Source organism: Larus michahellis, chromosome 1 (assembly GCF_964199755.1).
Source record: "Larus michahellis chromosome 1, bLarMic1.1, whole genome shotgun sequence".
NCBI classification, from domain to species: Eukaryota; Metazoa; Chordata; class Aves; order Charadriiformes; family Laridae; genus Larus; species Larus michahellis.
This window is the reverse complement of record NC_133896.1, coordinates 1129997-1142210: the sequence shown is the minus strand read 5'-3', so window position 1 is coordinate 1142210 and position 12214 is coordinate 1129997. Positions and strand designations below refer to the sequence as shown.

General features: G+C 62.6%; 2 protein-coding genes across 2 annotated transcripts in view; one reads left to right on the top strand and one right to left on the bottom strand.

The window, feature by feature from the left end:
- Positions 1 to 12214, top strand: part of LOC141738011 (filamin-C-like) — a 236211-nt gene that overhangs the window by 119309 nt on the left and 104688 nt on the right. The gene's annotated exons all lie outside the window — the stretch shown is intronic.
- The window catches only part of SND1 (staphylococcal nuclease and tudor domain containing 1), a 145615-nt gene that overhangs the window by 69681 nt on the left and 63720 nt on the right, over positions 1 to 12214 (bottom strand). Inside the window, exon 12 of the mRNA XM_074573113.1 lies at positions 7888 to 7988. Coding sequence (XP_074429214.1) covers positions 7888 to 7988 — 101 coding nt within the window. The remainder of the gene's footprint in view (positions 1 to 7887; positions 7989 to 12214) is intronic.

Genomic DNA, 12214 nt, shown 5'->3' with positions numbered 1-12214 from the left:
TGCCCGCAGAAGGCACTTCAGTCCCAAGGCACCCCCAGCGTGACCGGGAACAACCCCCCCTCCCGCCCGCCGCAGTGTCCCATCACTTAAGGGTGCGAGTGGCTTAACTCCAAGTCCCCGAGCTTGCAGCCACCACGGCCCCTGCCAGCACCCTGCCAGCGCCACGGCGGGCACCGAGCTCTGCCAACCCTCCGGCAGCCCCCGGCAGCCTGGCGAGGCTCGTCCTCCCCAGCCCAGACACCTCCTCCCCGGGGGAAAGAGCAGCTTGGAAGGCGGTAGCGAAATTTGGGCCTTTTTCCAGAGGCTGGGGTTGCAAAAAACACACACAGACACACACACACAGACACACACAGACACACACACACACAGACACACACACACACACACAGACAGACACACACACACACACACACACACACACACACCCCGGCTCCTGGGCACGAGCCCAGCTTTACCCTGGCACCGCAGCCCACGCGGGTACTCGCTGGGCACCCGGCTGCGCCGCCAGCGGCAAAGTGCTGGCAGCCGGTACCCGCTCCAGCCCCACGGGACACCCCGGGGGGAAATACTCCATGCTGGGGGGGGAATATGCTGTGCCAGGGGGGGAAATAGGCTGTGCCAGGGGGAAAATACCCTGTGCCAGGGGGAGAAATACCCTGTGCCAGGGGGGAAATAGCCTGTGCCAGGGAGAAATAGCCTGTGCCAGGGGGGAAATAGCCTGTGCCGGGGGGGAAATAATCTGTGCCAGGGGGGAAATAGCCTGTGCCAGGGGGGAAATAGCCTGTGCCGGGGGGGAAATAATCTGTGCCGGGGGGGAAATAATCTGTGCCAGGGGGGAAATAGCCTGTGTCAGGGGGAGAAATACCCTGTGCCAGGGGGGAAATAATCTGTGCCAGGGGGGAAATAGCCTGTGTCAGGGGGAGAAATACCCTGTGCCAGGGGGGAAATAGCCTGTGCCGGGGGGGAAATAGTCTGTGCTGGGGGGAAATACCCTGTGCCAGGGGGAAAATAGGCTGTGCCAAGGGGAAAATGCCCTGTGCTGGGGGGAAATAGCCTGTGCCAGGGGGGAAATAGGCTGTGCCAGGGGGGAAATACTTTGTACTGGGGGGAAATAGCCTGTGCCAGGGAGAAATAGCCTGTGCCAGGGGGAGAAATAGCCTGTGCCAGGGGGGAAATAGCCTGTGCTGGGGGGGAAACAGCCTGTGCCGGGGGGGAAACAGCCTGTGCCGGGAGGCATCCCTGCAGCTGGATCCCATCGTGCACCCTGCAGGGGGATCTCATCCTGCACCCTGCAGCAGGAGCCTGTATCCTGCACCCTGCAGCGGGATCTCACCCTGCACCCTGCATCTGGATCCTGTCTCGCACCCTGTATTGGGATCCCATCCTGCACCCTGCAGTGGGATCATACCAGCACCCTGCATTGGGATCCCGTCCTGCACCCTGTGGCGGGTGGCGGTCCCCAGGCACCCTCATGCCAGCAGCTCCCTGCCCCTGCCGGCCCCGAGACCTCCCACCCGTGGCCAGGGACCGCGTGGCCACGATGCTGCAAAGCCTCTGAGCGCCGGGACGGGGGAGCAGCCAGAGCAGGTGGGAGCACCGTGCCCAGCGCCCCGTGCCCAGCGGTGGCACGGAGCAGGACTAGCCCAGGCCACTGGCTACCGGCCACCTTGGGCTTGCTGCCTCCAGCCTCCAGCAGCCCCTGAACCCCAACAGACAGCCAGGGGAAGCAGTGCCCCACGCTGCACCGAAAAAACCCCAAACCCACCCTCCTGCGCTTTGATCCCAGCTCTGAGCAGCTTCCTTGGATGCTCCTATGTCATTCCTGGAAAGGGGAGAGGAAAAGGGTCCCCTTGTCACCCTCCCTGGACCGCTGGAGAGGCTGGATGCTCTGAGAGCAGAGGGCGTGCAGAGCCGTGCCGGCATCCCGGCATCACCAACAACCCCAGCCGTGAAATCCCGAGCCGTGTCAGCACCCCAGCACTGCTACCACCCCAAGCCACGAAATCCAGGTCCGTGCTGGCATCCCGGCACTGCTAACATCCTGAGACATGAAATCCTGAGCTATACCAGCATCCCAGCATCACCAGCGACCCCGAGCCACGAAATCCTGAGCTGTGTCGGCATCCCAGCATTGCTACCACCCCCAGCCACGAAACCCTGAGCTGTGATGGCATCCCAGCATCACCAACGACCCCGAGGCACGACATCCACATCAACGCTGGCATCCCGGCATCGCTAACACCACCAGCCACGAAACCCTGAGTCATCCCAGCATCCCAGCGTCCCCAACACCCCCGGCTACGAAATCCTGAGCTGTGACGGCATCCCAGCATCACCAACACCCCCAGCCACGAAATCCTGCTGCTTGATTGCAAAAAACAACCCCTCCCAGGGCTACAAATCCTGGGAGGACCCCAAATTCTTTCAAGTTTTAGAGCTTTTAAAGCTCAGAAATCCCACAGGGGCTGATCCTGGCACCCAGGTTTTGCTGTGGAGGGTTCAGGGGGGACCCGTTCAGCTGCATCTGCAACAACCCCCCCCCCACCCCCGGCTCCCTGCCCCTCTCCCCACAATAGGGAGGAGGGGGGGGGGACAATATCAGCCCCCCCCCAAGCTTCAAATAAACTGGGGAGAGGAGCCGGAGCTGCAGCGCGGGGGGAAGACGCCTCCCCCAGTTAAGCCCAGATTAAAGAACGGGGATGCGAAAAGGCAGATGAAAAGCTCTTCGCTGCGGGAAAAAAAAAAATAAAATCTTATTAGGCCGTGAAATACAGTTTTTGCCACTTAAAGAACGGCGGAGGGAAAAAGGGCTATTTGCAAGCTTCCTCCCCCCGCCCCCCGAAACTCATTTCACAGTTTTCCCCCTCCGAAAATCCAAAGAGGAAGTTTTTGAGCCACGTTTTCACCCACCGAAAGCCCTCCGGCTCCGGCTGCCTGGCACAGCTCGGCAGCGCCAAACCCACCCCCACCCCCGCGCCCAGAGGTGGCACCAGTGAAATGCCCCCGTTTGTGCCAAACCAGCCCCAAAACGCAGCACCCCCACCCTGCTGCCCACGGGGAAAGTCTCCCCCCGCGCCCGCCCGCGTTTATAGCTCTGGGCTTTCCTTAGATTTGATTCCAATGATTTTCAGTGGCCTTTCCTTCCAAGAATCCGTGCAATTTGCCCGGCGGCAGCCTCTGCGTCCCCCCGGGGAAGGACCACGGGGACGGGACCCCCGGAGCAAGACCTGACGGGGGGTGTGGGACGGATCCAGCCCCCCAGAACCCCCCACAGGAGGGCTCTCGGCGAGGGACCCCTCGCCCCACTTGCCACGCGGTGGCGAACCAGCAAAGGGGGTCCGGGGCCACCCCGAGGGATGTCCCCAAGCCACGGGAGAGCCGGTGCATCCCCACGGTCTGCTTTAGCGCGGGGACAGGAGGGCGCAGGACGCCCCACGGCTGCCAGCAGCCCCCGGCCCTGCCTCGGGAGCCACGCTGGCCCCCACCTGCCTGCCCGCCCGTAGCCCAACCTGATGGGCGATGGCCCGGCGACGGGAGGCTGCTGACGGGGCGCCTGCCCCTGTCCCCCGGCGACAGCCTCGCTGGCGGGCTGGGGACACCATCCCCTTCCTGCATCCCAGCGCAGTCCCCGGGAGGGAGCTGGGCTCTCGGCAGCCTCCTGGGAGCACCAAGCCCCACGGCCGGGCACCCCGGGGCATCCAGCCCAGCCCACAGCCAGCACCCGCCCTGCCCACTGCCCGCTGGCTGCCGGATGCTGCCGGGTGCCTGGGGATGCTGTGGGATGGGACGGGATCCTGTGGGATGCTGCAGGATGCTGCATTATCCTATATGGGATCCTGCAGGATGCTATGGGATGCTATGGGGTGCTGCAGGGTGCTGCGGGATGCTGCGGGATGCTGCAGGATCATATATATGGGATGCTGCAGGATGTTATGGGATGTTGTGGGATGCTGCGGGATGCTGCAGGATCCTATATGGGATGCTGCAGGATGTTATGGGATGTTGTAGGATGCTAAGGGAAGCTGTGGGATGCTGCAGGATGCCAGGGGATGTTGTGGGATGCTGTGGGATGGCATAGGACACTGCGGGATGCTGTGGGATGCTGCAGGATCCTATATGGGATGCTGCAGGATGTTATGGGATGCTGTGGGATGCTGCGGGATGCTGCAGGATGCTGCAGGATGCCATGGGATGCTGTGGGATGCTGTGGGATGCTGCAGGATCCTATATGGGATGCTGCAGGATGCTATGGGATGCTGCGGGATGCCGCGGGATGCTGCAGGATGCTAAGGGAAGCTACGGGATGCTGTAGGATGCCAGGGGATGCTGTGGGATGGCATGGGATACTGCAGGATGCTGTGGGATGCTGCAGGATGCTATGGGATACTGTGGGATGCTGTGGGATGCTGCAGGATCCTATATGGGATGCTGCAGGATGCTATGGGATGCTGCGGGATGCTGTGGGGTGCTGCAGGATCATATACATGGGATGCTGCAGGATGTTATGGGATGTTATGGGATGCTGCAGGATGCTATGGGATGCTGCGGGATGCTAAGGGAAGCTGTGGGATGCTGCAGGATGCTGTGGGATGCTGCAGGATGCTAAGGGAAGCTGTGGGATGCTGTAGGATGCTGCGGGATGCCATGGGATGCTGTGGGATGCTGCGGGATGCTAAGGGATGCTAAGGGAAGCTGTGGGATGCTGCAGGATCCTATATGGGATGCTGCAGGATGCTATGGGATGCTATGGGATGCTATGGGATGCTGCAGGATGCTACAGGATGCCATGGGATGCTGTGGGATGCTATGGGATGCTGTGGGATGACCTGGGATGCTGTGGGATGCTACAGGATGCCACGGGATGCTGCAGGATGCTGTAAGATGATGTGGGATGCTGTGGGATGCTGCAGGATGCCATGGGATGCTGCGGGATGCCACAGGGTTCCCAAAGAGCAAAGGCTGGTGTGAAGCCAGAGCCCTCACACGCACCCACTCCCGCGGGTCACGGCAGACCTGCCCCATTGTCCCCGGGTCCCTCTGCCACCACTTTGCGGGTGCCTCCCAACGGTGCCCGTGGTGGGATGAGCTGTCCCTGTGAGCCCAGACCGGCACTGGAGGTGCCCGCGGGGTCCCCGATGTCCCGGCAGCTGCCTTCTCCGCCAGCCGCGGCCCCTGCACCGTTTTCTGTGTCAGCACAGCTTTGTTGTGACAGCCGAGCACAAACCTCTGACCTTACCTGTGCTCAGCAGGAAAACGCGAGCCGGGAGCAGCAGTGCCGGCAGCGGCGGTAGATGCTGACAAGGCACAGGGTGCACCAGGAGCCGGCAGAGCGGGATGGGGAGGGTTGTGCCATGCGGGAATTGGGCAGAGCCCCCCACAGGCAGTGGCACCAGCATTCCCTAGCCAGGGATCAAGCTGAAAAACCCCGGGGAGCTGGGAGGGAGAAGTGTGATGGACCCAGAGAGGACACTGAGCCAGGCACCGCAGCTGGGGATTGGGCAGGGATACAGGCAGGGGTACGGGATACAGGCAGGGATACGGGCAGGGATACAGGCAGCGATATGGGCTGGGACACAGACAGGGATATGGGTAGGGATACAGGCAGGGATATGAGCAGGGATGCAAGCAGGGATGCAGGCAGGGATACGGGCAGGGATATAAGCAGGGATGCAAGCAGGGATGCAGGCAGGGATGCAGGCAGGGATATGAGCAGGGATACAGGCAGGGATACAGGCAGGGATACAGGCAGGGATATGAGCAGGGATGCAAGCAGGGATGCAGGCAGGGATGCAGGCAGGGATATGAGCAGGGATACAGGCAGGGATACAGGCAGGGATATGAGCAGGGATGCAGGCAGGGATGCAGGCAGGGATATGAGCAGGGATGCAAGCAGGGATGCAGGCAGGATATGAGCAGGGATGCAGGCAGGGATACGGGCAGGTGAAGCTGGGTTTGTGCTCCAGCTCAAGTTCATGGTGCTCTGAGCTGGAAGCAGGGGCTGCCTGCAAGCCAGGCAGGAGAAGCCGCTCTGCTGCCCCCCAAAAACCCACCCAGCACCCCGAGGAGAGGGGACGCTGCGGGTGGGTGACCGTCCTCCTCTGCCCACTGCTGAGGGTGGGCATTATCCTCCTGCCACGCTCGGGGAGGGAGAGGGGCCACCCCAGGGGTGCAGCCGATGGCTGGCTGGGCTCCCCCTTGCCCACCCTGCTGCCAGCGCGGGCAGGGGGCTGCAGGACCACCCTCTGCCCACACCGAGAGCCACAACGGGCAGGAACCAGGGCCCCGAAGGCTCCAGAAGGGGGTTAGCGCTCTGCCCGGGCTGCCCGCGGCGTGCTCAGCCTGCCAAGCAGGCACAGCCCAGCCCAGATGCCAGGCGGACAAGCCAGGCTTTCTTTCCCGGCTCCGTCCCCGGTGCGGCGTTGGATGCATGGCACAGACCCTGCTCTGTTACGCCCACGCCTTCGCTGGGGGGCTGCGGGCAGCCGGGAGCAAAGGGGCTGCCCCACGCCGTGCCCCGGAGGCTTGCACACCGCAGAGACACTCCGGCGTGAGATCCCAGCGCTCGGCTCGCTCGGCTGCCGCCTGATTATGGCAATGAAGTCAAGGCGAGCAGTGGCCCTGCAAATTCACGTCAGGTTTCCTCCCGCAAGAGGGATGGGATGCGACTCGGGAGCTGTTTGAAAGCAATTTGCAGCTGGAGATGCCAAGAGCAGGCGGCAGCGCTCGGCAAGACGCTCCCGAGAGGGGAAATCCTGCCCCACCGCCGTGCCGGGAGCATCCCGGGGCTGGGAGCACTGCGGCCGCCAGGCACGGGGAGAGGCCGGTGGGTTTTGCGCCGCACACTCCCCACCTTGTGCACCGCCAATACCCCAGGACCTCATCTTCCTACAAACAGCCCCAAAAACACAACAGCTGGGCCGTCCCTCCCAAAAACCCAGCGAGACACACTCGGCTGGAGAATCGGCTCCCCGGGGAGGCGGTTAAAGCACCGCTGAATAAACCAAGGGGGTTTAAAGCTCCGCAGGGCTCCCCTGCACCCGGCATCTCCATCCGGGAAAGCCCTTTAGGGTCCCACTGCCGCGGTTTCATCCCGGGAGCAGCATCCCGGCACGGGTAGGGCTGGCTGTCCTTTGCCACTGGAGTGGAAATTAAACCCACTCGTGAGATAAGCATCACCGAAGGGCACTCCACGAGTGCTTTAATTAGACCGGAGCTGGGGGGGGGGCGGGGGAGGTGACAGGGACCTTTCTGCTTCCCAGGCGGCACGGAGCCACGTCTCCCCATGCAGCGCGATGCTCCGCAGCTTTCCCAGACCTTGGATTAAGGGGGAGGAAAGCGCAACGCTGCAGCACTTTGGTCGCTTTCCAAAATAGCTGCTACAAGGCAAAAAAAAAAAAAAAAAAAAGCAAGCAAACGGCCTATGACAAATTATCCCTACGCGGCTCCCGGAGCTGCTGCCATCCTGATGCACGCCTCGCTGGCACGAGCTCTCCGTAGAGCCGTGCCGGAGGAGCACAGCATCCCAGTGTCCCGGGGGAAAGCCACCGAATCTGCCCCGGGCATGGAAAGTGGGGACAGGGATGGTGAGGGGGGGGCTGCTCTGGCAGAGCCCCCCCCGCTGCACCCTGGGGACATCCAGCAGGGAGAGACGGTTCCTCCAAAGCCACCCACCGGCCACGCTGCTCCCCGTGTCACCCGGCTCACGGGGGACCCCCGAACCGCCAGAGCTGGGGGCGGCAGGTCTGCGGGACCCCCGGCAGAGCGGGGCAGGAGGCTCCCGCCATCCGGCCCCACGGCGAGGACGAGCCACCCCGTCCCCGGTGTCCCCACGGCAGAGCCCCACGAAGCCTCGTTGCACTGCGCCCGGTTCCCCGGGGCCGCACTTACATTCCTCCGATGGAGACGGTGGCGCACGTGCGCTCGGAGAAGGCGGGCACGGTCTCGGTGGCGCTGCTGGCTGGTCGGATGTAGTCCACCGTCACATTCACCTGAGCGAGACACACGGGTGGGGGGTCAGTCCCTGCGCATCCCCCTCCTCCCCCGGCCCCACAACCCTGCCAGCCCCGACACCTCCCCGTGCCCAGGTAAAGGAGCCATTTGCCAGCCAGGTTTGGCACCGACGGTGCTGCCGGCGAAGCAACATCTGACACACCGGCGTGTGAGCCAGGGCCGGGCACGTTAAACCAGGAGCCTCCCAGGGAGGACAAGTTGCCAGCCCAGGTTCCTGGCACGGGCACTGGCGCTCGCCGGCAGCGCCCCGACGCGCTTGCGAAGCTCTCGGCGTGCCGGAGAGCCGCGGCAGGGATCCCGAGCACACGGGCAGCCCTGGTGCCTCCTGGTTTACGGGTAATTGCGTTTTGGCCTCTGGAAGGAGAGCTCGCCTGGAGCTGCAGGTAGATGAAAGCGCAGCTCCCTGCGAAGCCAGAGCTGTCAGCTGGCATCAGTGTCGCCGGCACCGCGCCGAGCGGGACGCCGAGACCCGTTTGCAAAACGCTTTGGCGAGGCAGGGAGAAGCCCCGGGGTGCCCTGGAAACCCGGCCGTGCACCCAGCGCCGAGCTGCGCCGTCCCCGGGTGCGCTGCGCCCGCGCCACCACCACCGCTGCTCGCCTCCCATCGCCTGAGAGCACTCAGCCGTGCCGGGGACAAGCACCACCATCACTCCCACCCTCCCCCAGACAGGCATTTGTGCACAACAGCCAGTGGGGGTCCGCCCTGGGGGGCAGCTTCTGCTGAATGACTGCATCTCCTGCTGCACCAGGGCTCCAGACAAGCCAGCGGGTGCAAGAGATGCTCATGGGTGGGATCGTGGCTCAGGTTCCTGGCACTGAAGCCCCTGGTCATCACCCCCCACCACCTCTTGGCCATTGTCTCCCTCAGCACCTCTTGGCCATCATCCCCCAGCACCTCTTGGCCATCAACTCCCAGCATCTCTTGGCCATCATCCCCCAGCACCACTTGGCCATCACCCACCAACACCTCTTGGCCATCATCCCCCTCAGCACCTCTTGGCCATCACCCTCCCAGCACCTCTTGGCCATCAACTCCCAGCACCTTCTGGCCGTCATCCCCCAGCACCACTTGGCCATCAACCCTCCAGCATATCTTGGCCACCAGCCCCTCTTGACCATCAACTCCCAGCACTTCTTGGCCATCATGCCCCAGCACCTCTTGGCCACCATCCCCCAGCACCTCTTGGCCACCAACTCCCAACACCTTTTGGCCATCATCCCCCAGCACCGCTGCGCCATCACCCCCCCCAGCACCTCTTGGCCATCAACCCTACAGCACCTCTTGGCCGTCACCCTCCGAGCACCTCTTGGCCATCACACCCCAGCACCTCTTGGTCATCTCCCCCCCCAGCACCTCTTGGCCATCACACCCCAGCCCCTCTTGGCCATCACCCTCTGTGCACCTCTTGGCCATCACACCCCAGCCCCTCTTGGCCATCACCCCCAGTAGCTCCCAGGGATCACACCCCAGAGCCCGCTACCAGCAACCAGCATTTCCATCCTGCACCTGGCCTTCGAGGCCCAGCTGGACCCTCAGACTGGACCAGGGTGTCGTGCTGCCATATCTGCCCCCCCAAACTCTCTCGTCCCCATGAGCAGGGCTCGGTGACCAGGCCAGCGAAGGTCACGGGAGGCTCGTGCCCACTGCAGCAGCACGGGCTTTGTCCCAGCAGGCGTGGGGCAGGAGGGCTGGAAAAGCCGTGTCCTGCGATGCCACCCAAACCCACCGGGGAAGAGACCAGAACCAAAGCCCGAGTGCTCAAACACCGCCCTGGTTTCGGCCGGGATTGAGTTAATTTTCTTTCTAGTAGCTGCTGCGTTGTGAATTTAGTAGAACAATGCTGATAGCACATTGTTTCCGTTGTTGCTAAGTAATGTTTACATTAGTCAAGGACTTTTCCAGCTTCCCGCAGAAGCCGAGAGGGAGCGCAGGCAGGACAAGCTGCCCACAGGAACATTCCCTACCACAGGCACATCCTCAGTGTACCAACGGGGCATGGCCGCCGGGGGCGGGGGGAGGAATCCGCGATTGCCGTTGGGATGGGATGGGCAACCCATCGTCGGGTGGTGAGAGATGGCATCGTATCACTCATTCTGTGTATTCTTTTACCATTGCTATTATCATCATCATCATCGAATCATCATCGTCATCAAATCATCATCATCATCATCATTATTACTACTATTTTCTCTTGTTACTACTACTATTACTACTACTACTTACTATTACTATTATTATTTTTATTATTTTCTCTTCCGTTACAGTTCTGCTAAACTGTCTTTATCTCAACCCACGAGGTTTTTTCCCCCCTCCTTTTCTCCCTGCCCTACTTGTGGGGGGGTGAGCGAGCCAGCGGGCGCCCGCCTGGTCCCAGTTGCTGCCTGGGGTTAAACCATTAAACCCCGACGAACACCCAGGGCATTCCCACATCCGCACCCCCCCGTTTCGACACCAATCCCACCCAATCCCACCCCTTGGCTCCCCCAGAAAAGCCCTTCCCTCACTTGTTCACCGGCTCTTCAGCCGGAGGAGGCTGAGGCCGGCAGACATGGGGGGTGATGGGGGGGGACACGAGGAAGTCCTGCTGCTGCCCCCCATCACCCCAGCCCAGCCGTGGCGTTGGATTTAGGCACTACAGCCTTTTTCCAGGTGCGCCACCACCGGTACCTTGAGCCACAGGGAGCCAGGCAGGCATCCGGCTCGGCGGCGCGATGGAGCATCCAAAAAAAAACCAAAAACCACCCTTTAAAGCTCTTCCAGCTTTCTAAATGAGCATAAAAATGCAAAAAAGGTAGGATTGCCGGCAAAACCCCCCGCCGTCAGCTCGCTCCCTCGCACGGCCGAGCTAATCAAGGTTTGCAGCAGCCGAAGAGGGGGCCCCGGCAGGAAAGAGCCAATTAAGGGGCGAGGTTAAAGCGATTCCTCCCAGCCAAACTATTGTCATAACAACTGTAGGGGAAAAAAAGACAACGATTACTGCGAGAGGCAGGTCAGGAGAATTCAAGCTACTGCGGGGCTTTTGGAAATGTCATCCGGCTCCGCTTGGGAAACACCTTGCCTGGAATTCGGTAAAAGGGATGGGGAAAAAGCCGGCGCGGGCTGGGGGGAGGTCGCCCACAGCCAAAGCGGGGACGGGGCACGTGTGAGCCCATAGCTGGGGTTTGGGTCACCCTGTCGTCATGCAGGGGGGACATCATGGGCAGGGGACGAGCCCCCCGGCAGCGGGGAGGCTGTGCCTCGTGCTGCGCGGCGTCGCAGAGCGTCGCACCGCGCCGCATCGCACCAGGTTGCGCGTTGCCCCGCAAAGGGCTGCGTTGCACGGCGTGACGCTGCGTCCGTTGCGTTGTCCCCCCCGCACCGATGCAGCTGCGGCTCGTTGCAGTGACAAAGCTGGCGTGCCCCCGTCCAACCCCCACCTCCCCACCCCTATGTGATGCCAGCGCTGCTGCCTCTGAGGAGTCGCAAAAGCAAAACTCCCTCCCTCGGGGCGGGAACAAGCAGCTTCGGAGCATCCTACGGATTCAGCGTGAAAGGGCTCCAAAGTGTCCCCGCTGCCACCGCCTCGGGCTGAGCGGGACTGCGGGAGGCCGGGATGTGATGTCCCCACCTTCCCCAGCAGCTCAGCCCCAGCAGTGACAGCAAACACGAGGTGTGTGTCCCGCCAGGGCTGGGGACACCAGGGGAGGGCTGGCAGGAGCCGGACCCATAGACCCACTCAACAAGACCCACGGCCATGGCGCGGCACGGCATGGCACGGTGGCGTGGCACGGCACGGTGATGTACAATGGCACGGCGGTGTGGCACGGCACGGCACGGCACGGCACGGAGCTGGCCACACGCCCTGGCGCCCAGGGGCTGCAGGGTGGAGTGGGAGCTTCCAGAGCTGGCACCTCGTTGTTGGCACCTCCAAGGAGCCACCAGCGATGACAGGGGCATCCGGTCATGCCAAGACTTGGGCTCAGCCTCTGACACTCCTGTCCCCACGGGGTGCTGAGCTCCAGCCACAGCCTGGAGAAGAGAAGGCGCCGGGGAGACCTTCCAGCCCCTGCCAGTCCCTCAAGGGGCTCCAGGAAAGCTGGGGAGGGACTCTGGCTCAGGGAGGGGAGCCACGGGACGAGGGGGAAGGGTTTTCCACTGGAAGAGGGAGATTGGGATGAGATCTTGGGAAGAAATCCTTTGCTGTGAGGGGGGTGAGCCCCTGGG